The 27259-nt window shown below is 44.5% G+C and overlaps 12 protein-coding genes and 1 non-coding gene across 13 annotated transcripts; 5 read left to right on the forward strand and 8 right to left on the reverse strand.

The window, feature by feature from the left end:
- Positions 1-628: 628 nt before the first annotated feature.
- On the reverse strand, positions 629-4328 carry V865_008062 (uncharacterized protein; the record flags this gene model as incomplete). The annotated part of the gene is made up of 13 exons (XM_066231802.1): positions 629-667; positions 738-1012; positions 1081-1096; positions 1158-1288; positions 1362-1541; positions 1601-1613; positions 1677-1951; positions 2020-2955; positions 3020-3368; positions 3438-3554; positions 3650-3832; positions 3898-4232; positions 4298-4328. The coding sequence occupies 13 exons, from the start codon at positions 4326-4328 to the stop codon at positions 629-631; spliced, it is 2880 nt and encodes a 959-aa protein (XP_066087899.1).
- Positions 4329-4671: 343 nt separating this feature from the next.
- On the reverse strand, positions 4672-7232 carry V865_008063 (uncharacterized protein; the record flags this gene model as incomplete). The annotated part of the gene is made up of 7 exons (XM_066231803.1): positions 4672-5682; positions 5740-6052; positions 6118-6198; positions 6278-6840; positions 6931-6960; positions 7035-7137; positions 7213-7232. The coding sequence occupies 7 exons, from the start codon at positions 7230-7232 to the stop codon at positions 4672-4674; spliced, it is 2121 nt and encodes a 706-aa protein (XP_066087900.1).
- Positions 7233-7992: 760 nt separating this feature from the next.
- Positions 7993-9624, reverse strand: V865_008064 (uncharacterized protein; the record flags this gene model as incomplete). Its single annotated transcript, XM_066231804.1, has 6 exons — positions 7993-8351; positions 8411-9019; positions 9091-9245; positions 9314-9351; positions 9419-9443; positions 9533-9624. 6 exons carry the CDS (start codon positions 9622-9624, stop codon positions 7993-7995), a joined length of 1278 nt encoding a protein of 425 aa, XP_066087901.1.
- Positions 9625-10455: 831 nt separating this feature from the next.
- On the forward strand, positions 10456-12403 carry V865_008065 (uncharacterized protein; the record flags this gene model as incomplete). Its single annotated transcript, XM_066231805.1, has 4 exons — positions 10456-10492; positions 10569-10620; positions 10674-11306; positions 11392-12403. The coding sequence occupies 4 exons, from the start codon at positions 10456-10458 to the stop codon at positions 12401-12403; spliced, it is 1734 nt and encodes a 577-aa protein (XP_066087902.1).
- Positions 12404-12868: 465 nt separating this feature from the next.
- V865_008066 (uncharacterized protein) lies at positions 12869-14023 on the forward strand (the record flags this gene model as incomplete). Its single annotated transcript, XM_066231806.1, has 3 exons — positions 12869-13336; positions 13428-13453; positions 13606-14023. 3 exons carry the CDS (start codon positions 12869-12871, stop codon positions 14021-14023), a joined length of 912 nt encoding a protein of 303 aa, XP_066087903.1.
- A 777-nt stretch (positions 14024-14800) lies between these two features.
- On the forward strand, positions 14801-16141 carry V865_008067 (uncharacterized protein; the record flags this gene model as incomplete). Its single annotated transcript, XM_066231807.1, has 4 exons — positions 14801-15052; positions 15229-15293; positions 15367-15442; positions 15509-16141. 4 exons carry the CDS (start codon positions 14801-14803, stop codon positions 16139-16141), a joined length of 1026 nt encoding a protein of 341 aa, XP_066087904.1.
- Positions 16142-16668: 527 nt separating this feature from the next.
- On the forward strand, positions 16669-18891 carry V865_008068 (uncharacterized protein; the record flags this gene model as incomplete). Its single annotated transcript, XM_066231808.1, has 2 exons — positions 16669-18468; positions 18634-18891. The coding sequence occupies 2 exons, from the start codon at positions 16669-16671 to the stop codon at positions 18889-18891; spliced, it is 2058 nt and encodes a 685-aa protein (XP_066087905.1).
- A 350-nt stretch (positions 18892-19241) lies between these two features.
- Positions 19242-19547, reverse strand: V865_008069 (uncharacterized protein; the record flags this gene model as incomplete). The annotated part of the gene is made up of 1 exon (XM_066231809.1): positions 19242-19547. The coding sequence occupies one exon, from the start codon at positions 19545-19547 to the stop codon at positions 19242-19244; it is 306 nt and encodes a 101-aa protein (XP_066087906.1).
- Positions 19548-20295: 748 nt separating this feature from the next.
- V865_008070 (uncharacterized protein) lies at positions 20296-20960 on the reverse strand (the record flags this gene model as incomplete). The annotated part of the gene is made up of 2 exons (XM_066231810.1): positions 20296-20690; positions 20768-20960. 2 exons carry the CDS (start codon positions 20958-20960, stop codon positions 20296-20298), a joined length of 588 nt encoding a protein of 195 aa, XP_066087907.1.
- A 603-nt stretch (positions 20961-21563) lies between these two features.
- Positions 21564-21950, reverse strand: V865_008071 (uncharacterized protein; the record flags this gene model as incomplete). The annotated part of the gene is made up of 1 exon (XM_066231811.1): positions 21564-21950. One exon carries the CDS (start codon positions 21948-21950, stop codon positions 21564-21566), a length of 387 nt encoding a protein of 128 aa, XP_066087908.1.
- Positions 21951-23702: 1752 nt separating this feature from the next.
- V865_008072 lies at positions 23703-23817 on the reverse strand. Its single transcript, XR_010725604.1, has one exon. It is a non-coding gene; the product is annotated as a 5S ribosomal RNA (ribosomal RNA).
- A 520-nt stretch (positions 23818-24337) lies between these two features.
- On the reverse strand, positions 24338-25970 carry V865_008073 (uncharacterized protein; the record flags this gene model as incomplete). Its single annotated transcript, XM_066231812.1, has 5 exons — positions 24338-24430; positions 24501-25094; positions 25163-25258; positions 25414-25571; positions 25769-25970. 5 exons carry the CDS (start codon positions 25968-25970, stop codon positions 24338-24340), a joined length of 1143 nt encoding a protein of 380 aa, XP_066087909.1.
- A 294-nt stretch (positions 25971-26264) lies between these two features.
- V865_008074 (uncharacterized protein) lies at positions 26265-27149 on the forward strand (the record flags this gene model as incomplete). Its single annotated transcript, XM_066231813.1, has 1 exon — positions 26265-27149. The coding sequence occupies one exon, from the start codon at positions 26265-26267 to the stop codon at positions 27147-27149; it is 885 nt and encodes a 294-aa protein (XP_066087910.1).
- Between the last annotated feature and the right edge of the window lie 110 nt (positions 27150-27259).

The raw sequence follows: 27259 nt of genomic DNA on the forward strand, positions 1-27259 counted from the left end.
GCAAACACATCATAATATATACATGCGACCAGCTTGAGGTTATCCTTTATTGAACGTTATCCATCCCGCTCTACGCTGTTCCGTCTATATCAGCAATTCTCACGAATCCAATTTTCCCGCTCAAGGTACACAATGTCTTACTTGCGGGTAACGACATGACAACAGCAGATGGTTCCTGTTCCTTTTCGGACCTTGACAGCAAAGTATCGCGGATACTATTGTGTTTTCCATGACATTGCACGACTCCGCTGAGGCACCCAACCTGATCCCCGAGGGTCATGCGGGTGGTACAGTACTTTGTCAAGGTTCAGACGTGGTTGCAATTTTGTGAGATATGTGTTCATGCTCCATGGACTTCATGTAACATAAATTCCAGACGAGATGCGAAAGGAGGGGAATCAATGAATTCCATACATGCTCGAGGAGATTGTTCATACGTAGGCTTCCTGATCATCCCTTTCGGTCAATGGTTGAGCGGTCTTATGATACACTAATTTTGTAATGAACGTGTCCTGTTCATCTGTTCGTTTTCCGTTCATTTTCTTATCAGTCTTCCATGATCACTAACAAATCTTTTCTGCTCTTCCTAATTCCGAAACCCCGCTCAGCAGTATTAATTAGGTGTCGTTTACCACAATTCACATTGATCCTTCTTAGGAGGGTTCATCTATTATCATAAATCATCCAATCAGCATATCACATACTGTAATTCTCCAACTCTGTAACTTGGCACTCACTGGACTTCCAGGCTTACATCCAAAAGCCTTGTGGAAAGCATCCAAGTTCTTCAACGTCCCCGTAGCTCTCCAGTAAGGTGGAGAGTGGGGGTCAGTCCTCACTCGCGAAACAGCAGTGGCAGGTCGAGTGAGTTGCGCCCATACTCTTGCGAAAGCAAGGAAGAATAATTGTTCATCTGAGAAATCAAGGCCGGGTAATCTCTCGGATTTATCGGACTTCGACATGGAGTCTTGCCATGCTATGAATGCTTGAGCTAAACCTGAGTCGGCAATGTCTTGAAAGCAAGAAAAGAGTCAGCTGGGACCCTATGGACAACAACCATCACGGTCTAGAATAGCTCACCTTCTCCATTGGTAAGCTATTTATGATAGCGAGTAATAAGCGTATGATCCACATTCGATGTAACGAGTGTCACTCACATTACCATTGACATACACCTTGTTACCCTCAGCATCGTAGACGTAATACTTCGAGTACTGCTTAGCAACGCATTGGGCTCTTCCCTCGAAATCCTTGACGGTCTGCTTAGTCCACCAATCTCTCAATCGACCTGGGGTTCATCAGACATCCGTCTCGTCATTACAGTTTCGAGTTTGAGCTTGAGTCGGAAGAATACAACTCACCTTTCTCATCGTATTGACTTCCGGAATTGTCGAATGCGTGAGTGAGTTCATGAGCGGCGACAGCTCCGAAAGCGCCATATCGGAGGTGAGCGGGCCAAGCCTGGGAGTAGAAGGGCGGTTGGAGTATACCAGCCGGGAAGACGATCTCACCATCGGGAGGGGAGTAGTACGCGTTGACAGCTAGAAAAGCGAATAATCAGCTTAATCATATCGTTATCAGACAGGAAAAGCTAACTTACTTTGTGGGTACATCTGAGGATACACATATCACTAAATTAGCTAAATGTCCTGATCACCGAGGTGAGTTCAGCTCACCTCCCAAGAATCCCTATTCCTCTTTCTGCCCAAGCCCAACCAAGTCCTACTTTCCTCCAAAAGAGTCGATCCAAGCACATTACCGAAGAAATCGTTCTCTTTGATATTCAATCTTCCATACCAGTTCTGCAAACTCTCGGGATTGGTGGTATTGGGATAAAGAGGGTATCCGACTTTGGGGATGATAGCTTCTGCTTTCTTTTGGGCAGCTTTGGCAGATTCGGAATCCATCCATGGAATGTGAGGGAGTTTCTCGTGGAAAGCCTTGACGATTGCTATTTGCCATATCACCCGTTCATCAGCAAGACAAGACTTACGAGAGTGTTGAGAGGGAGTAACTCACATCTGATAATATGTTCACCTTCAGCTTTGGCTTCAGGAGAGAAAGCTTCTCTGACAAATTCCCTTCCAGCAATAAAACCGACAATCTCATCTACCCAATTCAAACATACATCCTGTCGGTTCTCTTCCGTGCCCTTCTTGATGCCTTTCAAGACATCATCGAGTCTCTTCTTCTCCTGACGGATGGTGACTTTGGGTCCTAAAGCACTGGCATAGGTGAGAGCGAGTCGAGTGACGAAGTATCCGGAGAGTACATGATCGGGAGTCTTGTCGATCAAATTGGTGACGCTCTTAAGGTATGGTGGATGAGTGACAGTAATGTTGACTGGGAAAGTTCTGGGAGAGAAAGTAGACAGATACGTTGGGATATTGAGGAAAGGTAGTAGCTTGCCTACGGTCTTGGTCGAATACGGATTATAGGCGAAATGAGGGTTGAACAGATATTCAGGATCGGCACCTGCTCTCATGAGTTCTCTTTCGAAATGAACAACTCGAGCAGCAAGCTTTTCCATTCGCTCGTCCGTTGGTTCCTTTGATGCTCTACCTCCATCAGGCTCTCCATGATGATCATCACCTGATCCCTTTCCATCTGATCCAGGCCATGGCCAAGGCCAGTTGTCTTCTTCGATTTCGGCATCGGCAATATCGAACAGTTCTTCGAGTAAGCCTTTAGCATCTTCTTGTCCTGATTCGATGGCTTCTTCAAGATCCGAGATCAAATCGCGTTTGTCCTTCTTTTGTCGAATGGAAGAGTGCTCAGCGATATCAGTGAGGATACCAGCAACGACCGATGTGTACAGATCCAGAATAGGCTTCTCTTCGTAGTATTCCTTGGAAGGGAGACCGCCAAATGCTTGATATAGCCATAAACTCTGGACTTGAGAATCTTCGCCACCGGCATCACCCTCAATCTCGAAGTTGACGAGGCCTTGGACACCTGGAAAAGAGACAATTATAAGCGTCCATGCCATTATTGCATGATGATGTTACAGCCGACTTACCTCTTGAATGGAGCCATGCAAGCGCCTTTGTGATTCTCGCTTCCCTCTCCTCGTTTGGTCGGTATTCGTGGAAATCTTGTATACTTTGAGATCGGGGAGAAGGAGCATCCCACTTCACTCCACCGCTCTTCTTAGCTTTTCTAAGTTGCTCGAGCTCCTCGGCAGATACAGCCAGATCGGCCGGAACAGTGTATGTTTCATCATACGTCCCTTTCCATTCGGATTCAGGTGATTCATCGAGAAGGTCGGAAGACGATGACAAGGAATCCACATCAAATTCACCAAAGATGTCAATGATGTGATCGACAAGGTCGATTATTGGTTTCCTACCGACATCGTTGAGGTGTTCCTACCATTCATCATGAGCCTCAAGCCAGATAAACTGAATTTGCTTGTAAGAGAGGGAAAGTGTACATACGATATCAATACAACTGTTATAAACAGCTTTCAATTTCGCCAAATTATGTTCATCCGCACTAGCGTCTTTGGAAGGTTTACTCGATGAAATAGAATCGAGAACTTTGATTAAGATTTTCTAAGAGTATTCAAATCGAAATCAACCGATCATCATGATGTCAGCTTCAGCACGATATGGATGGCACAATATCGACTTTCAACAGACAGACTTACCTTGTTATTATCGTTGACCTCGTTGAAAGCTCCGTATAATCCCCGATCAGCAGGGATAGAGTGCGAAGCTGCCCATCCACCCGTTGCGAACTCATAGAAATCTTCACATGGATCTACACTTTGGTTGAGCGACTGTAGAATCGATGAAGATAAGATGACGCATTCAGGTGATAGGCATATTTTCTATTTACAACATCATGATCATATTAGCACATCAACAACAACAAAACGAACAAATAATGACTTGCCTGATCGGGTTTACCAGTTGGGCCGGGAGCGGGGTTCACGACGGTTGTAGTGCCATATTGAGTAGTCGTGGCGGTAGAAGTTACATATTCAGTCTTCCATCCGCCATGTCCGTCTCCGCCATGTCCATGTTTACCTCTTTCCTTTTTCAATAAACCCTCCGCACCAGCGAATAAACCTATGAATATACTAGCTAACAACAACAACAGAACGGCTAAGCCCCCCAGCACCTTTTCGAGTAGCGTTAGTGGTCGTGAAGGTGAGAAGATTGCTTTGAGTGGTGATTGGGATGAGGAAGAGGGAGTGGAGTTGGGATTATCGAGGAGAGGAGCGTTCTCTAGATCGACGAGAATGAGGTAAGTAAGGGTCGATGATCTACAAGATTAGGGTACCTCCACTCACCCTCGTCGGTCGATGCTCTTGGCTGAGCCATAGTGGACAGTGCTGAGATGAGTTGCTGTCCTTGCTAAGATGTAGTTGTGGATGTGAGAAAGAGATGCATGGGATATGTGCACTTGGATGAGACCCCCCACACGCGGTCCAAGCGCGCAATCGTCATCGTGATTCATCCCATCGCGTGTCATGTGGCGAATAACCCTTAGCTTAACCCGTTAACCGGATCTGACTGAAGGCATACTTGCTCCTCCTCTGCTCAAGCATTGCGAGTGAAATGGTTAGAAGTATATGCATACATGTATGAGCACATCGTACAGACAGATCTCCAGTGGATCAACAGATTGTCCAAGTCTAAATCAAAATTGTACTCCAAGATCCATCTAAGCCCCTAACCACATCGCTCTTGCAGCTCTACCTATCCTTCTCCACTTCCCAACCTTTATACCATACTCGTCCACCTCCCCTTCATTCTTCCTAATGGCATTGGCAATCTCATAATAACTCACTACCATCGTACGCACTCCCCCTCTTGTAGTCCTAGGTAGAGCCTCGATCGAAGAGAGCGATTGATCCCTTAAGCTATCTGCTAAATCCAATAACCTCTCTGTATATGATTTCGTCGATGTGGGTTGAGAAGGAGGTGAGAAGAGGATCTTGATTATTTCTGAGGGTGTTTGAAACCAACTTATAGGTATATAAAGCCTCGAGATCAACCCATCTTTAATTATATCACGAGAAATATTGACCAGTTGGAGTGAACAGCCCATCAATCTTGCTGATCGGATTATCTCATTCCGCGAGTCTCCCCCATCTGAACACTGATTACTCCTCTCTTTTGAGCCATCCTGTGAGGGTCCTGGACCCTTATGTGTCGTTCTGACACGATCATACTCCTTCACCGGTAGTGTCGTATTTGAATCCAGGATCGACCAGGATAGATGACATATAGCCCCCGCTATACTGCCCGCAACATTATCGGCATATTCCATCAGATCTTCGCGAGTTTTAATAGGTAGATGATCCGTCAACTTATCTTCGTGAGCTTGCGAAATGGTCGACAGTGGTTTAGAAGGGAATTTGAGATCTGTTGAATAACCATCACATAACTCTAAAAATGGATCTATCGGTGTCAATCTAGGTATAATCAGTGAGAACAGGTGGAATGCCGATCTGTCCTCAGGTGTGAGATTGGGTATATCATCTAACTCTTGGTCAACTTCTTGTAATGAGTATGGTTGTGCGGGGTATCGAGTTTGTAATTGATTAGTGAGTTGCAAATGGCTTCGTATAGATTTTAAGATCTTGTGTCTGGCTTCGTCCAGTGATGTTGAGGATGGATCGTTCTGATCTGAGCCGGTGTTAACAGAGAAGGGCTCGTCGATCAGGTTGTCCTATATCGGAAATCTTGTCAGCTGAAATATGAAATTACCGGCGGATTGCCAGCTCACCGTAACCCTACACCAAGCATAAATCACCACCAAACCAATCCTCATCTCCCTTCCGAAAGCAAGTTTGGCAACTTCGAAACTTTTACTTCCCTTCTTCAAAGTTTTCTCAGCTTCTTTCAACCCCACTAATATCCTTCTATCTATTTTGGGTGGGGTGAAAGCTACTCTGGCTAGTAGTTTGATATGAGCAACGGGGTTGAATGGTGGACACGGAGGTAGATCTGGCGTAAGGAGAAGAAGGGTGTGAAGATGGGAGATTAGGGAGGATGAGAGAACGATGAGGTAAGTGGTAAGGAAGAAGAAGATTGCTTCTCTGAGGAAATGGGCATCGCATCAGTGGTCCGTACATGTCAATTAGGATCCAATCATTATGCTTACTCTATAGGTAAACCTTTCCATAATTCCACACCTAACGTACTACCTTCAGATATCGACCAACTTCTACTCCTAAGTGCGATCCTACAATGTTCATACTGTCAGCATGACTCACCCTTGGAGTTGTTTTGTTTTGAGATTATGCTAAAGCTGACAGACTCACGTATCGACAATCCATAACCAGCCTGATCCCACACATATACTCAGCCAATCCCTCCATGTGCATCTCGCACCTAAGTAAGTCAAGAATGAAATGACGGGTGTTATCCAGACTAAGATCCAGCTGAGGTAAAACATGTGCTGTTTCATTCCGTAATCTATCGTATTGTACAAGTTGGTCTGCTGTACTAATCGTAAGCCAATGAGGGATGAAATCATCCAAAGTAACGATGGTATAGGTCGACGAGGGAGAGTTTGAATAAGAGTATGTTCCTCATGTCTTTCGGACCATAATGGGGATAACTGTGTCTTCTCTGTCGATTGATCTTCTTGTCCTTCTCCTTTTCTATCTATCTCAGACTTTTCACTGAGAGGTTTAGTATCATTGGGTATCTGATCGACGTCCACATCGAAAGATAGTAATCTTCCATGGGTAAATATCGAATGAAGTAATATAACTAAGATAGGTTGTAAGATGAAAAACATATGTTCCTCTATAGGTACATGATATATCTTGCCTATTATCGAGTTTGGTGGGTACGACCATCCTCCTTGAGATAGTATATACTGTGATCATGAATTAAACGTATTAGCCTTTGTGTCATGCCCTCTAATGCAAGGTATGATGATATTTATCCAGGAATGTTGTCAACTCACATTATCCCATGGCGTAGTCCATACTGTTGCCTATACGATACCCTCAACATCAGCTGAAACATAGACCAAGTGAAGTGGTAAAAAGAAAGTATAATACAACATACCATAAATCCTAGCCATAAGAATTTCAGTATCTCCCTTCTACCTATCAGAGGATGATATATCAATCCTAGCAGTATTATAGGTGGTATTATAAAGTATAGATGTCTATATGAGACATACGATGAAGGATCATACGCCAGCTATCAGCTATCATCACACCGTATCACAGCGAGCGCTTACATCTGGATATAAGTGAACATCTTCGCGTAAAATTGTCCCTTCCGAATGCAGATTAGAAGATGCTTCCAATGATCGAACTTGTCCCAAGGCGATATCGAATAATTGTAAGATTTTTTTTTGAACTGCTGATCGATGATGATATGCTAAGACATGATATAGTATGACAAACTTCAATTGACAAACCTTTTACTAAAGATGTGCACACATATATGTACAAAATGAAACGACTATTCTGTCATGTTTATATTGGCATGATATCGTACAAGGTTAAGTATAAGATTACCAAAAAGGTAAACAAAAAAAAAACAGTGAGCAGATGCGGATTGTGCTATTTTCGAAATATGAGGTCAGTCACCGGTCCCAAAGGGATGCCACATGCCGAACTGCCGGCATCGTCCAATTTAGATTCATTCTCAAAGCCCATCTTGCTTTAGGAGAGCTACTCATCTCATCACCATGCACAATGCTTGGGGAAGCGATATACGAGTATCATCATCATCTCATAATATGTTCCCTCTATAAACCAGAAACAGAGAAAAACAGCTACCTAACATCATTGATACACATGTTGGAATGATAGCCTTTTGATGAGAATGAAAATGAAAATAATGATGGGGTATACATATATATAATAGTAGGAAAATGATGCTTTAAGAGAAACGATCCATCATAATAGATATCATCTATCTATGTTGAGTTCATCTCAGATATATGCTAGGATGAAAGATGCGAAGGAAAGCGAACCGAAATGATCGAGCCGACGTGTTTACTCTATATAATTCACAACCTCATCAGTACATATCTCACTATATCGAAACTTAAAAGAGAAAGAAATAACCCACGTTGAGCACATTGTACACCGGGTCTACCATCTTCGTCATCCTCATCCATATCATCTCCATCTGAAGCAGCTGACCTTCGTTGTCTGTCATTTGGTTCTTCCAAGGTAACTTCATCCATGTGAATCTTCTTGGGGAACTTTTGAATATCTTTTCGTTTAGGTAAAGCTTCTTCCAATTTAGGGATGACATTTACGGGGATAGTATCGGGGAAGACGACGTTGAGTCGGACGTAGAGATCCCCTAGTTCGTGATGTCTGTAAGAAGGCATACCTTGACCTGAAATTACCTTGAGAGCGCCTAAAAACGAATAACACGTGTCAGCATGGGCAATGGCAAATCAAAGTGACTAAACTTACCAGGTTTGATGATTTCTCCAGGAACGATCGTAACATGTAAAGCTCTTTCATCCAAATGTTCGATGGCAAATTCACCTCCACCAAGGGCAGTTAAGAGGTCAATCTCCGCTTCGCAATAAAGATCATCTCCTTTTCTCTGGAATCGTTGATGAGGTTTTTCTTCGATGACGATAACGACATCTCCTGGAATAATACCTGGAGCTTGATCGGATTCACCTTGGAATTTAATTTGTTGTCCAGATTTCATTCCCTTATCAATGTGAACTTCTAACACCTTCCTCTCGGAGATCGTCTTCTTTCCATTACAGTTCTTACATCTATCCTTAGGGTTCATCATTTCACCTGTACCTTCACATTCTCCACAGGGTTGTTGGATTTGTTGCATCATCGGACCCAACTGTCTCAACATGACTTTGACTCCTCGTCCCTGACATCCAGTACAGGTCGATACAGCTCCTTTCTTACCTCCCCTACCTTCACAGGATTTACAGATCACCGATTTAGACAAAGCGAGTTTCTGAACTTTGCCTTTGTAGAGATCTTCGAGTGTGACGCTGATTCGATGCACAAGATCTTTTCCACGTCGAGGTCCAGCATTCCTTGATCCACCTGATCCCAGGCATAAAGGTAATCGGTAAGTCTATATACACCATGGGACCATCAAGAGCTTGTGAACTCACCACCACCTCCGAAGAATCCACCACCACCACCGAACAGTTGACTGAACAAGTCTTGAGGATCCATACCTCCACCCATACCACCACCACCTTCTAATCCAGCTTTACCAGCTTGGTCATATATCGCTCGTTTGTTCGAATCGGAAAGGACTTCGTAGCTACAACGTCCCAAAGCCTTAGATATGCCAGCTCTGCAACGAGTTTGTAAGGAGAATGTGGCACTTACGCATGGGTAAGTTCCTTGAAATGCTCTGGGTCACCTCCCTATACGTTGAGAACAGCAATTTCGTCAGTCACAACTCATAATTCTATCGACGATATGCGGTAATACCTTGTCAGGGTGATGTTTGAGGGCACTATAGAGGGAGAGAGGAGTCAGCATGGATGACAGCGTGGAAGAGGGAGGAAGAGGGAGGAAGGAAAGGAAGGAGGAGGGAGAACTCACTTCTTTCGATAAGCCTTTTTGATTTCACTTTCGTCGGCATTGGGTGCCACGCCGATGAGGTCATAGTATTCGCTAGAGGTGTGGGGTAGCATGGGTCAGCTTGCTGTTGGACGTTCGGGAAGTGAAGGTAGGTGAGAGGAGGGAAAAAGGAAGGAAGGGGTGGCCAGGAGGGAGGATGCCACATCAAGCTATGACATTACTGGTTTATGCACAGCGACGGCGAGCTTCTGCGCAACAGTGAAGACGAAGGGTGTACTCACGTTTCAGCTACCATGTTGTTTATGTTCTATCTATTCGAGAGAAGGAGGAAGGGATGTTATAAAATCGCTACAATCGATTGTTGGAAAAGGTTGAAAGTCGGACGTTGTTTTCGATGACTTGCGCGTGTCTTTTGATGACCTGTCCTGCTACTCGTTCTGAGCTTCTCGCTTCGATAATCGTCAATTCGAGGATGAGTGGTGAGTTGTATAACGCTCAGTATGCGTTTACGATGATGATGAATGATGAATGATGGATGATGGATGACAAGTTGCTGAATAACTTTTTATAATATCTTCTTGTTCTTTGTCTTCAAACCTAACGTAAAGGTCGCCCTCGGCCAGAGACAGCTGGGTGGTAGGGGTGATAATTCTGGTAGATTCCACTCGGGTGTGCCACACTCACCCCCGTATCTGCATATCCCCGATGGTCATATCTCAACATGCTAACACCACGTTGCGGCTGACTAGGATGGTTGATTACGTATCAACGAGGATCGGTTACTGTTGATGCCATCCATGATCATGTTATTGACTTTTGACTTTCGGGTAGCGAGGAAGATGATGATGATGATAGCATTCAAGTGAATATAACCACTTTACACACCTGCCCTCAACCTGTCGCAGCCTAGACACCAAGCCCGTCGCTGTCTCTCTTATAGCAAAATGGCTATACCCACCTCGCCAAAGACCGAACAACAGAGTAAGTATCTTGTCGTGTGATATCATTGATCCGACACGCTCCCCACTATCCACTTTTGGCTGATACCTCTGCATAGATGATGAGCCCTATACGATACTGAACGATGTAGCCAGAACCAACAAAATCAAGTATGTCCTCGTCCTCTCTCTTTTCGCTTTTCCCTTTGCTGACCAGATCACAGCTGCGAATGGCCTACTCTTCGAACGATATTTCAAGACTCTCTCACATCTACTTTATCATCCTATCAATCTCGCGGTCCACCACGTCCCTATCGACCACCCATATCACCCATCATCGGACCTGTACCAGACATAGACTCTGAATCTATCAAAGCTGATCCAACCGCTTCTCCTACTAAAGAAGGAGACAGACCACCCTCCGAATCACTATTACTCTCACCTTCAACCCCCAATACTTCCACCAACGCCAATCCCAACCCTCGATCGTTAGATGTCGAACCTTCCGCAACGCCCTCTTCGGGCAGACTTGAAAGTCTGACCACTCAAGATGATCTCAAACCTTCTACGATAGGTGGACTGGTCATACCGCCCTTCCCACCACTGGATCCCAACAGGCGCAAAGCCTCGGTATCGGGCCCATCTTATTCTGGAGGAACAATCATATCTTCGCCGAGGAGTATCAATGGGATTAGAGGTGGGGCACAGCGGATAGTCACCATTGGACCGAGCGTGTTGGACGACGAGTACGATGAGGAGACTGCCATTGGAGGGAAAATCCTGCGTGGTTGGATGGAGGTTGACGAGGCGCAGAGGGAGCTGGAGAGAGTTAAAGGGTTATTGGATGATATGAGAGAGTGAGTGACTCATACTGTCTCATCAGTCAATATGATAATCAGCGAAATTGATTGCTGTTTATGTCTGGCTGACACTGTCGATCAGTCCCCCATTCACTGTTCAACGATTATCCGAATTACTCCTAGAGCCCACCAAGTATTATTCGACATTCGGTAAATTCATCCGAGCAGCTGAGAAATTACTTCTGGTCACTACTCAATGGTCAGAACCATCCTACACACCTCAACCTATACCTACATTCTCTGTACCGTCCACTTCCAGATCAGGTGATAATGGACATGTATCAGATCTCGATACAGAATCTACCATGCCCCCTGGATCAACTACACCAATGTTCAGTCCTATCCCATTTTTATCCAGTCAATCTCACTCGGACGACCTGGGATCGAGCTCATCTTCATCTTTATCTTTGGAGAATGGTCAGTCTCAATCAAGGATGAACCTCGATGACGGACTAATGAGTCCTTTGATGTTAAATGAAGAAAGTGGTGTATTTGGATCGAGCACTAATCCTAGATCACCTACTCCAGAACCTGAGGAAAGCGACCCCACTCAAAATCAGGATATAGATATGGATACGGATTCTACCCCGAAGGATGAAGAGGAGACGGAGGAAAAAGTAAAATCACCTGATACACCTATACCACCCCGACCGAAAGTATCTCAAGGTCAATATGAATCTATCGAACCTTCTTCTGATCCTGCACATCAAAGCTATCTAGGTAGAGTGGATGAGTTAGATACTGGACCTATAACTTCTACTTCTTCTCCTTCGACGCAAGATAAGGGAAATAACAGTAATGGTGATTCCTCTCCTTTGAGATCGAAAAGTAAACATGGGAATGGCCATGGCCATGGGATAGAAGAGATACCTGTTCCGGGGACGGGTGAAGGAGGTAATATGACACCTCATGGGATGAGTGAAAAGCCCGTTCCAATAAGTTCGACCACAGTATTGGATAGTGAAAAGGAAAAGGAGAAAAGGACGATAGCGAGTTTACCTAGGTCGAGTAGTGAGAAGAGTCTTAGAGAGAGGTTTGTCAGTGCGGGAAGTGAAGGTGAAAAGGAGGATGGGAAGGAGGAGAAGAAGGCGTAAAGGAGTTCAAAACAGTCGGAAGGACCGGTTGTTTAGAAAAAAGAAAACCCCAACGGCGACATCTCCATATGGCAGTGACACTCTATTTCAAGGATTTCCCGTCGTCAGTCATGTCAGTCAACATTGATTTCTCGTACAGAAGATAGCTTTGTATGTATTTTGAACGAGAGTATTCATAGATACGCAGTTATATCATGTACAATGTAGCTCACGAATGAGAATGGATGAGATGAATTGGAATAACTTCAAGTTCGGAATCAATTCATGGTACACGGTTCATTTTGCTTTTCGTGATTTTTGTAGTTTAGCCGAACTGATATCAACATCAGTGAGAATGATGTCACCGAGGTAAGTTAGATAGAGAACCATGGGTATTCTATCTACATCTAAACATCTATTTCTCTCCATACTTCCAGACTCTGCATGTACATCTCAGCTTGGTCTGAGCTAACCTCCCATCGTACCATGCGGATCCTCCTTACTGGTTCTTCAGGCGTGGTAGGCACCTACGTCCTTACCTACTTGTTGGAACAAGATCACAACGTAATTGCGGTGGATCGAATACCTTTAGCCCAATCTACCCTCGACTCACTATCCGCCAAATATCCCAATCTAGACGATATATTGGATGTACACACAGTAGATCTAACATCTATAGAACAAGTCAAAGACCTGTTCTCGCAATACTCGAAGGGTACGATCAAAGGTCTAATCCACCTTGCCGCTATACCCCATCCTGAATCTCATGACCCCCGTTTCGTCCATAATACCAATACGACCATATCTTACAATGTCTTATATACCGCTGCTGAACATGGAATACAAAGATTGGTTCAAGCTAGTTCGGTGAATTATACGGGTTTGGCATATACTACGAAAGGTAGACAGAAGTTTGAGAGGTTGCCTATAACGGAGGAAGAACCTAGTCACGCGGTGAGTAAGCACTTTCGGGTATACAAGTGTATAGTGAAGAGTAAGCTTATGAGGTTATTTTTTGTTCATCTTTTGGTGGTGGTGAGAGTAGGAAGATCCATATGCTCTTTCGAAACAGTACGTATCACGCCTTCTCTCAGTGAGATAAGTATCCGTTACCAGTTGGTTGGTTTTACAACCACTCAAGAGATCTTCATGTGATATTGTATCATCATTCCATGTCATGTCAAGATTTCATAAGCTGATCCCTCAATTTACTCGTAACATAGGATATGTGAGATTCAAGCTATCTCACTCTGTCGCTTATTCCCTACCATCTCAATCGCCTCATTACGATTCCACCATATCCTCCCAACCCTATCCGAAGCAGAAGAATGGTCGAGACATGACGAATTCTGGACATGGACTTCATCTCTCTCTGCTTCCCAAGCTTGCCTGTTAGGGTTGACTACACCACAGGAAGGGAAGTGGAAAGGACATGAGGCGTTCAATATTGTTGCCAGCGATATAGCATGGAAAGATCCTGCTGTGAGCAGTTTGGATTTGTTGGAGAAGAGCGAATGGAGTGAGGATGGACGGATTGGACAGGTAGACACAACCTGGTGGGGTGGGGATGACGGAAAGAGGAAAGGGTTTTGGGATTGTAGGAAAGCTGAGAGGTTGTTGGGCTGGGTGCATACTCCTTAAGCAGAAAAATTGGGGAATATGGAAATGTTGTGGATCTTCATCGGATGGATCTGAGTAGGAACTTATGCTCCGCTTAACGTTAGGAGGGTCATTGTGTATTTCCCATGTATCATAAATCGGTCGTGTCATCAGCCCCTCTTAGATGGGAGGACTATACTTGGAGAACATCCTCACAGGTTGAGGATCATATGCAGGGTGAAACAGGGTATGGAATGTGGAATGTGGGGAAAAGCATAAACTGGATAATCAGTAACAAAACCCTACATACAGTATATCCTATATCCTAGACCGGTATGATCATACTCATAATTGTTCTCTTATACGTCTAGTTCTAGTTTACACTTATCTCCCTATCGCTGTCAGATATGATCTCCATTTTCGCATCCAACTCGACCCAATCTCAATCTTATCACATTCCATGAGGGTTTGACATTCCTCATTTGGTATTCAGGGTCCATCTCGAAACCCATGATATGATCCATTTGCCACCCAACTACCTTCGAAATGTCAAAGCCAAGATACACATAACTTGAACGCGTCCATCAGAGATAAATATCGCACGTTCCATCTGGTCATATAAGTACTTGACCCTTCATTCGTGTTCCTTTCTTTCTCTTCTTCTCTTCTCAACTTCAGGTTCGTATAGATAAATAGATAGTAGACTGTAGACTGTAGACTGTAGGTTTACAAGGTGTAAATTGTGATCACAGCGAAAACATATCCTTATCTTACGCAATAGAATAACTATCAACAATCAAATCATCAACTTGATCCACCATGTCCTTCCCTTTCTTCCTCTGTTCATCAATCTTCACTCTATTCTACATCCTCTACACCATCCTCTCTCCTCGATTTGATACAGAGCGCAAGAAAGCTTATATCCTATCGTCAATCTCATCATGTACCATGACGATATTGTCTCTCCCCTTCTTCCTCAGCTATCTCACCAATGGACTGAGAGAGACGTTCGAAGCTGGTCAAGAGGGATGGATGGGTCAGATGGGCTGGTTCGGGGCTGTCTTCTTCGGTGTTTATTTGTTTGGTAGGTTATCTTACTATCGCTCAACGACTGGAATGTAAGCTTATGTTGGCTTGCATTGGTCATTCAGCTGATGTGAGTATTGATCACTGAACCGTTTGGGGGTCAAGACGTCCCTCATGACCCGAAACTCGATGACTGATCTTGTATATTGCGACATCCATAGCTCACCATCGGATATCTCAAATACCCCTCGCAAGTGGGTTTGTTAACCGGATGGATCCATCATACGTGAGTTGCACTAATGGAAACAGCCATATCTCGATATAAGTCCTATGCACTAAATTGGTTTTTCTCATTGTAGCGTCTACATCGCTCTCATGTTCTACGTCGTACAAGCTCAGATAACACCTATCTTCCTCATGGGTGCAGTGATGGAAGTGAGTCAGGTCTCTGCTACCCATCATATACTATATATCATTAACCACGTCTTCTTCAACCTATAGCTCCCCACGTTCGATCTCGCCATATCCAGCCTCTTCCCCACTCTCCGAAACGACCTCCGATTCCTATCTTCCTTCTTCATCTTTCGGATTTTGTTCCACTCGATATACCTCATCGACTGTGCCAGACCCTCTTCCAGAGCATTCATGGATGATAGCTGGATGCCCACAGTAATGTTGGGTTTGGCTTTCATGATGCATCTATCATGGTTCAAAGGTGGTGTAACGGGATATATCAAAAGACAGAAGAGCTCTGGTCACAAGAGGGTGATCATGGTGGACGAAGATCCAATTATCGAAATGATCTCGACCGTCGATTCTACCATCTCTTCAGAAGTATTACCTCATTCATCATCTCCGAATGAATCACCTCTAGTTACTCCTCGTACAGCTTCACCATCCCAGATCCCATTCTTCTTATCCAACTTGAATATCCCCACGATCAACATACCGACTGGTATGATTGATCTGAGAAGTCTCAAGGAGAATGGGAATGGGTTCAGGGAAGCGGTGAGAAGCAGATGGGATGAACAGAAAGAGAAGTTCACGATGGGTAGATTGGTTAGGAGGAAGTTGAGTGGAAGGGAAGAGGAGGGGAGGGTGGTGGTGAGAGAGGTGGTAGAGGTGGATGAGTAGATGGCTGCGGTTGTGGTTCTGTTTCATCCTAGTTGTTGAGTTTCCATCTGTTTGGTTCGATCGGGACATTCTCTGTGTACTTTGCTGTTGTTGCTCTTTTAGATAGATATGATAGTGATCCTATTCCTATTCCTATGCTGGCTCAGGGTAATGCAAGCACTGTACGACGCACGGACCCGGTTATAGGTTGGATCCGACAGGTCCACTCATCCACTTTCGCTCAGCCCTTGCTTTGGTTTGGATCACTTTTATTTCATCGTTCATCTTCTAGCTTTTCTCTCTTTTCTTCATCCTCAAACTCTCTCCCCCCATCCATTCTCATCCTATCATACCGACTCCACAGACAACCAATCCCCTTCTCTTCTACTTTTCGAAAATACCCCTTCGTAAATAAATAAAAATTTATAGTATACCATTTCCGTCTCCACGGCTTACAAATCACTTTTGACCGAACAACACAGTCTCTACAAGAAAGAAAAAAGTATACCTCCTATCCTGTTCAGATATCCCTACTCCTACTCCTCACTATGTCATCTTCCCCTTCCCCCTCGACACCTACTAATGACAACACATTTCTCAATGCCGCCTACCGTAACATCTCCGCCGATCCGGATAAGTCCAAAATCTCAAGACTGATGAGTCACGTCAACACCCACGCCCTCACTCAGCATATGCCGGCGTTCCCAGGATATTGGATGATGCAGACGGACCCTGTGGATATCACCCAATATGTAAGGTTAGATCAGGTGACAGGTGAGGGAGGGAAGACGGAAAGTGGCATTAGGGGGAGATTGAAAGGGAATTATCCAAGGACCAAAAGTATCAAAGCTAGAGAGGATCAAGAGAAACAGACAGAAGATGAAGGTTTGGGGACTGGTGTGATTACGGAGTTGAAAGATATTGGTGCATATATCATTCCTATAGAAGAGCGTGATTCAACGATCACTAATTCGGATAGTAAGAGTACTAACAAGAAGAAGAAGAATAGTAAGAAGAATAAGAAGAAGAAGGGGAAAAAATCGATTACATCCAGTACGAATACTGTGGAGGAAGAAGAGGAGGAGGAGGCAGAGGGGAGGGATGATCAAGAGAAGCAAAAGAAAGATGCAAGCGATGTGGATGTGGTACTGGGTAGTGATAGTGAAGCGAGCGGTGATGAAGGCAAGAAAACATCGGTGGCAGAAGAAGAGGCAACCGAAATAATCGCGAAAGATGACAATTTTCAGGGTGGTGATGACGATACACAAACTGCAACGAGGGTCCTTTCGCCACCGTCAGAGCCAGCCCAGCCAGAGGGGAAAGAAGAATCAACAAGCATTAACCTCGATACTCAAGTTCCTTCCCAACGAGCTGACGATATCGTACCTTCTACTTCTACTTCACCCATCAAAGTCAGACTTCCACCTCCTAGCACACCACCTTCTCAACCAAGACGGCTCGAGAATAACATCATCTACTTCGGCGAAATACCCACACGTTACTTCAACTCCGCCGAACAAGAACCGCTCTCGCGATCAAACTCTACAGAAGAAGGAGACATCAATACTCCTATCATCGGCTCACTCGATAGCTTCTCACATACACCCGAATCGATCACTCCTCGACAAGGACCCAGCCCAAGTTCAAGTATGTCTAATCCGACCCCACCTCAAAGTCCACCTATGGGCGAGGAGAACACTCATTCGTCGACATCGATCAACATCAACAGAATAATCTACTCGGAGCCTTCTTCCGTCAACACTGTAGAAAGACCTCTTACACCTCCTCCCGAAGTAGAAGACGACGAAGAGGATGGTAAATTGGTATTCCCCTCTGATCCACCTCAAGCTACACAACCTCATATCATCTCAAGATCACTCGTCAACCCACCTCCCATACCTTCCATCACACTCAATACACCGACTTCCCCCGCGATGTTCACCCCTACTTTCCATCCTTTAACCCATTCATGGACGATGTACTTCTCCAACACAGCCCATCAGCACCAGCGAAAGGTATCGATGCCAGCTCTCTCTCCACTCAACCCACTCAGTTCTCATCCGAACGCTTCTGACTACTCGTCTCACCTCGTCACCTTATTCAAAGCTGATAATCTGGAGGACTTACTTGGGGGCTGGAAAGCTCTGAGACGATCTATCGCCAAGTCCAAGATGAGAGAGATTGAACCGGTTGGAGAGAGTGTCCAAAAGGGAGGATCTGGTTTGGGCACTCACTTGTTCCAGGAGGAAACAAACTTCCATATATTCAAATCCCATATCAGACCAATGTGGGAAGATAGGTATTGTCAGAAGGGAGGGAAGATCATGATTGCTGGAGAAGCTAGTGCGGTGAGTGGTCTTGATCCATCTCGTCACCGGGGAAATAATCGACTCTATTTCGATATTCCCTTCCCGCTACATATGAGGATTGAATGGGTATGACTTGACTAAGAGTTGGAATTGATTATGAGATTTGTCATGAGCTGACGTGAGATCCTTATATCCTCAATATAGATGGACGACCTCTTCCTCGAATTAATCTTCTTACTCATCTCAGGCGATCTCGAAGATGAAGTTCCCCCTCCTCCAGGATCTTCCTCTATGATCTGCGGACTAGTCTTATCGAGAAGGAAATTAACCAGAATCGAAATGTGGTTATGTGGAGAGAATGTTATGCCTGATAAGAGATGGGTCGAACAGGTGACTAAGTATATCCAAGTGAATTTCAAGGATTGGAGAGTATACCCTTATAAGGCTTTTGGCAAGAGCTGATCGGGTATGAACGAGAATGGTGATGGAAGATAAAAAAGGCCAGGGATGTACAGGGAGAGTAATGGAATCATGGAGCACAGGAGGGATGGTGAGATGGAGAGATGGATCGACTAGACATTGTAAAATAGTAGCATGGGATCATCAAATTTTGTATATACAAATAGAATGGTGTTTTAAAGTAGAAAAGCAAAATCAAACATCTCTTATGTTGTAAATTTCAAATCATCAACATCATCGTCACCCACCATGCATAAAACATGTACAGTACAGTACGATCCAGCTCATCCGACAGATATCAAAAAGACCGTAAGTCATACTACTGTAAACTGCATCAAAAATGATCATCAGGTTCATTTCCCACCAGAACCAGATTCTGAAGAGGATCCCACATGGTATACGGTAATGGCAGATTCGTTGGCAGCGGGATTATCGTACATTTTTGATTGTTTACCTAAACCTGAACTTTCGCATTCGATGACTGTAATTTGAGTGTCATTCGGTTGTTGATAAAATCCACTTCCATTTCCATTATCACTGGTAGTTTCGGTTCCAGCTGAAGTTGATTGAGAAGAGTTGTTGTTGTTCGTGCCTCTCATTACACTTACTATAAGAGGGAAATTATCGGTTGTTTTGGCTGCGGCTTCGTTCCTCGACATGATTGATTGACTGGGCACTCTACGATATCTATGCGAGTCGAATTTGAGATAATGTATTCTCAGTGTGAGATCCAACTGTATTGTCAGTGTAAGATCAAACACAATAGGAGTAAAAGACAACCAAATATATAATATGGTAGAATAAGGGTCTTTGATGTTAGGACAAGTGCGGAGACTGGGAAAAGGGTGTAATACGACCTCCTTTGTGATTCGTTGGAAGATGAAAGGAGACAACGTAGCTTAAAGAGACAGTAGCCGACGAACGAAGACCAGGAGCAGGAGCAGAACCAGAACCAGAACCAAGTCAATCCTTTTTGTTAGTTTTGCAGGCGACGGTTCCGGCATTACATACATAGCACCGCCCGCTGGTCGGGCTGACTGTAGGGGAGTTCCCAGACGATATTTGACCTGTACAGTATGTATGCCTCTTGACTAATAGTCAAGTACAGTACATTATTGTATGGACATCTCGTAATGTACGTACTGTGAGATAAGAATTAGTATAGAAGGGATAAGATTCACGGTTTTCGGATTGCCACATTCACTGTATGAATATGCAATGCACACTTGCAGTCAAACCTGATTTGGTCATAGTCATATCGTACAGTTCAAACGATCTGACAAGGCAGAAGAGATCACATATACAAGCGAAAGTATAACATCTCTTTCTCAATTGCAGTTTCGTGTATCCTACTACTCCATGAGTTCCTTGAACTATCATGTACTGTTACTTACATGAGGAAATCATCTACAACGCATTCGTCAACTTATCCAAAGTTGTTCCCCTACTTTCAGCCCACGCACTCATCTCCCAAAAATCTTTATAGATCTTCCCACCATATTGAGATTTAGCTTCCTCATAGAGCTCTGAAGTAGGAGCATGGGTGGTTCCATCAGCCCATCTAGACCAGGTATCTTCCATACCTCCCGGAGGAACCCATCCGGAATTGCAGGGTCTATTCTTTCTGGTCACTTCTTGGAGATTCGCATGAGCTCGGTCATATGTCGATTTCATATCTTCTGAAGGGGATGTGCCCAATTCCACGCACGATCGAAGAGGTTTGAAGGATCCGATGAGGCCTCTGAAAGCTCCGTTGCGCTCGAGTAACTCTGGACCATACTCGTATGATAGACTCGCGTTGTCTGTATGTTCCGTCAGCTGGTTGGTCATATCCTCATTCATACAAAGTTTATTACTGTATAGGATGTACCACACTTACCATGATTTGTTCTCTCATGTTCACCAGCGCACCTGAGATCGGGGTCAGTCTCACTCTTGGAACCTCTCGAGGTATGCCCGCCACTGCCTCCATCGGTGATGGCTCCGTCTGTGGACCCATTTGAAGTAGATGCAGGAGTACCGACAGCGGACAATACAGATGGAGTCTCCGCAGCGGCATTAGGATTAGACATAATGTCGATATTAATTTCGATGTTGGTCAGTACAAAGACGTTGGCAATGTGTTGGCCGACGTGATAATTGCTTAGTAAAATGGAGGTGGGACGAGCTGTTTATATACAGTACAGTACGATTGACACCCTATGAGGACGATGAAGTACTGGTGCCTACATATCTGTCTTCTTTATGTGTGGTCAACGTATGAGAATGATAAAAGGATTGGCGAAGGAGCAAGATGTTACTCTCAACGTCCCACGTCATATCACGCGGCTTCCCTTTCATGTCAAGATATCATACGAGTCAGAGAACAAATGATATGAGGTGCTGGTATACAGTATTGTAAGTTATGTACGTGCAAAAGGAGATTTATCACCCTGTGCTTTCATACTTATGGTATCGATCGAATGGAGATGGAGAGAAATGACGTCTTTGACGATACAACTATCATAATAGAAGCCATGAATGGTCTGCTCGACGATTCGTGTCGAGACATGATGCCAACCAAAACAGAACTCGTGGTCGTACAAGCAATCTAGCGTAATGCAATTTTGTGCCATATTTCTATTTCTGCACACCGTCAGATAGATGACAAGATTCGTATTCAATCTCGATGTCTCTCAAATCATTTTCAATACTCTCATCCACATACAAGCAGCATACTTGATCTCCGGTGAAAGTCCCTCAGCACCTGGGTTCTCATGATCAGCCCAATCAGTCCAGATCTTCCTGACCTCTTCAGGGATAGGGTTCTCACTTTGATCATCTCTATACATCTTCCAAGAGTTTTGATATTCAACCTGTAATTGCTTGATTGTATCAGGATTGGATTTAGCCTCAACAGCGCACTTCCAATCTATATGCTTGGTGATGATGGCTTCTGCTTTAGACTTTTCAGTCAATAATCGTGATGTAGCGATATCAAATGTGACTTTCCTATCTTCACTACCATCTCCATTGATGGCGGAGAAGGATGATCCTCTTGAGGTCTTCGTTGATTCGGTCATGGTGGTTGGGCTCAGAAATATACGTGGAATCAAAGACGAGTCGATGATCCAAGTGATTATTCCAACAGACAAGACTGCTTTATGATATCTATTATATGGCGGAGAAAGTCTTGCACGAATTTGATGCCACAGATGCCGTCACTACCTCCCCGCTTCTTCCCGTGATGTCTTCTACTCGCATTTATACTAGAACCACTGTGTCTATGCATCTCTACTTCCTAAGAACCATTCCCAACATGCCTGGCCAAAGGATTTCACGAAAAAAGCGAGTAGAAATGGCCAAAGATGCCCTCACCATGAGAATCACTGATGTGGCTAGAAAACACAATGTGTCTAGCGTGCGTAAGGTCCGCCATCAACAGAGCCCAAGATGACGATGAGGAAGACCCACAGAAGGACCGCCCTCGCAGTGGTAGACCTAGGAAGCTAGATAGTTATGATGATCGGCATATCAAGCATGTCCTCAAGCAGAATCGCGACATAGGATACAATGATGCGACATCTGCGCTCCAGGAGGTTGACATCAATGTTTCGGACAAGACTTTGCGCCTCTCCACCAAGAGAACTCATTTGAAACGCGAAACCTAGCACCTGAAAAACCATACATATCAAAGTTGACAGCCTTAAAGCGATATAACTGGGCCGAGTATCAAAACTTTGATTGGACGCGAGTAGTATCGTGGATGAGTCAATGGTCAAGTTAAACCATACCACCAGACAATGGCGATGGACTGAGGAAGGAGAGAAGTGGGATCGAGGGTGTACCAATACAACTGTCTTAGGAGGGGCTCAGGTGTCATGATATGGGGAGCAATCTGGTGGGGAGGCGATCTAAGCTGGTGAGGTTTGATACAAAGCACAGGAGAGAGGAGGGTCACAGCATACATCTATTGTACTCAAGTAACAGAAGGGCAGCTGAAGGAGATATGGACGAGGCTGAAGAATAGTTGGAGAAGCTATGGTACCCCCTACATCCTGGAGGATGGGTGTGGTGTTCACAAGAAGGAGGCAGCAGCAGCGGCTTGTAGAATTGGGTTCCAGTTCATCAATCACCCCCCCTATTCCCCTGACCTAAATCCTATCGAATTATGTTGGGCATGGCTTAAAAGACAGTTCGCTCTACTCAAGAGACATCCCACAAATGATGATGACGCTTTTGCAGCTTTGGAGAAGCTTTGGAATGACATGCCTCAATCGATAATTAACAATTGTATTCATGGTTTATTCAAGAGAAGGGAGATAGTTCAAAAAAACTCGAGGCTGGAGTTCAAAGGAATGATATGTAAGCATCATTCTTTGATAATTTTCAGTAGAATACATAGCTGACAGTACCCATGCCGCGTTTTGTGAGTCTAGGAGCTGTGGTGTAGAAGTTGTAGCACTGTAAAGCTAGTAGATACCATTGAAAGTATGAATGCGGCATCAAATTCGTGCAAGACTTTCTCCGCCATATAATATATATATACGCACCGCATATGCTGTATGACTTATCGGCTCAAGCCTTCGAACCGAATCCGAACCCGAACGCGATCGTCGTGGAGTGAAGTAGCGTTTCTCGCTTTCCAATCGGAAAAACTTCCTTTGGATAGCTGAAGGATCCGTTAATAGTTAGAAGGCCTAGGCTTCTTGCGATGGGAAGTACGCGATATCTCAGGACTTCCAACACAGTGTATCCCATTCACCGTCCCGGTTCACAGCAGTCCATGATGTGAAATGTGCATCGGCAAAATCTAAGACGGGAAAAAGTGATCAATCTACAACACTCGGGATTCCCAAATCGTCCCCGACTTTGGTACTTACCGAGCGACTTGAAGCTTGACTTCGCAGAGCTAACGGGATGCGGTATATTCTTCGATCTGTGGTCGTAGATGAATGACTAGGGGGTCGACATGATTAAGTATTGTTAGTTGATCAGAAGCGTAACGCTGGGAAATGAAGAGTGAGTTACCGTGTTTGTACAGTATGATCCAATCAGCAAATGTTGTTAGTTTTCGCCACGACAGTATCATACCTTAGCGACCTCAATATGTGGCATACCATATCCAACAGATTCAGTTATCCTGAAAAGTGATCCATGCGTTGATACAGATTAGTATGTAAATCCTTGCTAAACAAAGTCGTATGAATAATATATAAAAGCTGCTTCCTCTTCTGCAAGAACTAAAGATTGTCTTCTATGATTTGCGGCTAAACTTCTCTCCTCAACGAGATCCAAGTGTCTCTGCACTTTGTGGCCATCCTCATACCCCTAACCACATCACGCAGACATTCTCATCCTACTTTCCCCTCCTAGTTGATCGTCATTCCCACTCAACCGCTTCTTCGCCTAATTATTTCCTTTTCTTCCGTTTTCTTCGTTATGTATCCTTGCGCCCTCGGTGACTTCCTTATACAGGGGTCAACATACCAGCAGCGATCATCTCTTCCTGAGTCATCGTCGAAGATTCAATCATGATACCAACACCGAATTTCGATGCGTTCTATTTCGTTCATGGACCGATGTCAGCGGTTAATTAACGTCGAGCCTGTACGTTCAACATTTTCACTCACTTTGGCATGATCGATCTCACCGGCCACCAAGAAAGCGAAAGCAGGTGTGAATCTCTGTTCGAGGTACATTCCGATTTTACCCGCTGAATCAATTTGACCTCTGAAAGTTGCCATTCTGAAATCGTATTTGGCACCCAAAGTGGCCAACGCTTCTCTCTTGGCTGGACCAAGCATCGAGGCAGGTTGGATGATGGTTTGTAAATCCAAGGCGACATCAACTTTATCACTCAATTTTTGATAGTATGTAGCTTGGACGTTTCCGGATGGTTGCAATTGAGCGGTAGCTGTCCAAGATGGGTAGAATGGCGCAGGCTGTCCTGGAACGGTTGGGGTGAGTTGCTCAATTGGATTGGGTAAAGAAGTCAATTTGGCAACGTAGGAAGTAGCGGTCTCCAAGATGGATGGTTGAGGATGTTGAATGACGGTCTCAAAACCTAATGATAGTCGAGGAGAGAATGAATGGAGTAAAGAGGCAATGTGTATACCGGTTCCATCAAGTATACCGGGGTTCATCGATTTCCATGAGAATGTGTAATGAGGTCCGAGGTGATCATGTTCAACTTGCAACATCGATTGACCGGCTTTGTTGGTGAGCTGTAACAAGTGACCAAGATCAGCATTTCTCGTTAGCGTATTACCAGGAGACGAGCTAGATAACTTACCTGAGCTTGTACTTTGGTGATATCTGTAGGAGCCCAAGTCTGGTTTGCTCGCATCGTAACGGTACCGGAACCATCAACACCACCTTGTAGGAAGGTCTATACCAAGTTCCGATCAGCTTCTTGACTTCTCCATATCTGCCATGACCCGCTCCTTGACGGATGTGACCATATAGGAATCCGTTTCTACCGCACATTTCCTCAAATCATGCTTGTTCCTGCGATTTGTCATTTGGAAGACAATCAAAACTCACCTTAGCGTTAGCAAAGATAGCACCAAAGTTGTAAGCGGGAGGTCGGGTAGTGGATCCAAGTGAGAAGGAGTGAGTGAGTTGGAAAGCGGGGTTGGCAGACACGACTTTAGCTACGTCTGCTCTTGCACCGTCAAATGACCAGTTCGCAAGCTGAACCTCTGTTCTCATCAAGATGCATCAGCATTTCATCCACCTGGTAAGCGATAACAGTGAAGGGTGATATAGTATTAAGACCTGAAATTCCATATTCCTTTATTTGTAAATCGATCTTCTATCTTCCGCCTTCTATATGCTAATCGTTCCTCTCAAACCAGATGATAGAAAAGGGGATAGCGTGAAGCAGAACCAGACTCACGTTGTACCTCCCTAGTCAAGTTCTCCACCGTTCCAGGCTGAACCAGACCCATCGATTCCTTCCATCCGTGAAATCTCCCGTAGGTATTGAGCACCGGTCCAGTCACAGGGTGAAAGATGTTAGCGACGGTATCGAGGTATGGAGCGAAAGCGGTTGGCCCGGAGAGCTTTTCGGATGCTTGTGGGACTGGGATGGAAGCCATCTTGATGGATGTAAGATGTTAGGGTACAAGATGTTGTGTAAACAATAGAAGAGTGATGGATCATTATCGATCTTTTTTTGTGCAACTTACGAACAACGATGACTGCAGACTGTGTTGGTAAGGGGAAAACGGAAAATTCCTAATGTGGCACTCGAAATCATCCATATATCATCGTCATAACCGAGAAGTGGGGTCTGTGTAAGCATGTTGAGTAAAATGTTTGTTTACACTATTCTATGCTCGTCAAAGACCAAGTGCTAAAGGCAAAACCCATGATATCACTGCAAAGCGAAGATGTCACAATCAACCCAAAACCCCGATAATCCATCATCCGAATCCCTCTCCCTCTCCGCATCGATATTCTACTCCTCTATCGATTCCTGGATACCACACAATTTCGGTATCTCCAGTTCATCCCAGTCAAAAAGAGACGAGGGGTTGACGAACCTGCTAAGACCAGATATAAGGGGACAGACCGAAGATCGTCTAGGTTTAGGACATCCATTATTGGATAACCCCAATGCTAGTAGACAAATACAGCGGAATGGGTTAGTTGGGCTGAGCAAGAAGCTGAACTTGGAGAAGAAAAAAGGTAAAGAAAGGCAGGAGGTGAATGGTTATGGAGCTCGTTGTGAAGATGATGAGGATGAAGATGAGGAAGAATCGAAGTTCAAATTGTCAAATCAGAATAAAAAGAAGGTGAATGCGGTGGATCCATTTAGTACAGGAAAGGGGAAGAAGAAGAAAGATCCTTTCTCCACTGGAGATAACAACAGCACTGTGCTACATCCTGCCATCATAGCTCAGCAGTCGAGCAACAATCATGATTTGAACGAAGATGAAGAAGAGGAGGAACCACCTTTCCCACTCCCATCTAGACAGACTACTCCCGTACAGATCCCACCGACATCCTCTCCGGGCGGTTCAGGGATATTCCCATACGATGGACCTAGACCATTCGGATCGCCAGTAAAGTCGAAAAATCCCAAGCGATCTTTAGCAGACGATGACGATGATGAACAAGGCGAGAAGGACGAGTCAGATGGACAGGTCAATCAAGATGATGATCAAGTCAAGGTGAATGGATCTGGACCCCAGGAATCTCCGGTCAAGTCGAAATCGGCGATGAGGAGGGAGAAAAGGAAACGAGCGAAATTAAACAATGCGTCAAAGGAATGATCAACAGACAAAATTTCTTGTTCAGCTCAAGTCGATTTCTCCTCTCTAGCACAGCATACATATCTCACAAGGTATAGATATCTAGATTCGCAAATTCAAGAATCAAGAAA

This window comes from Kwoniella europaea, chromosome 3, assembly GCF_036810445.1.
Source record: "Kwoniella europaea PYCC6329 chromosome 3, complete sequence".
NCBI lineage: Eukaryota > Fungi > Basidiomycota > Tremellomycetes > Tremellales > Cryptococcaceae > Kwoniella > Kwoniella europaea.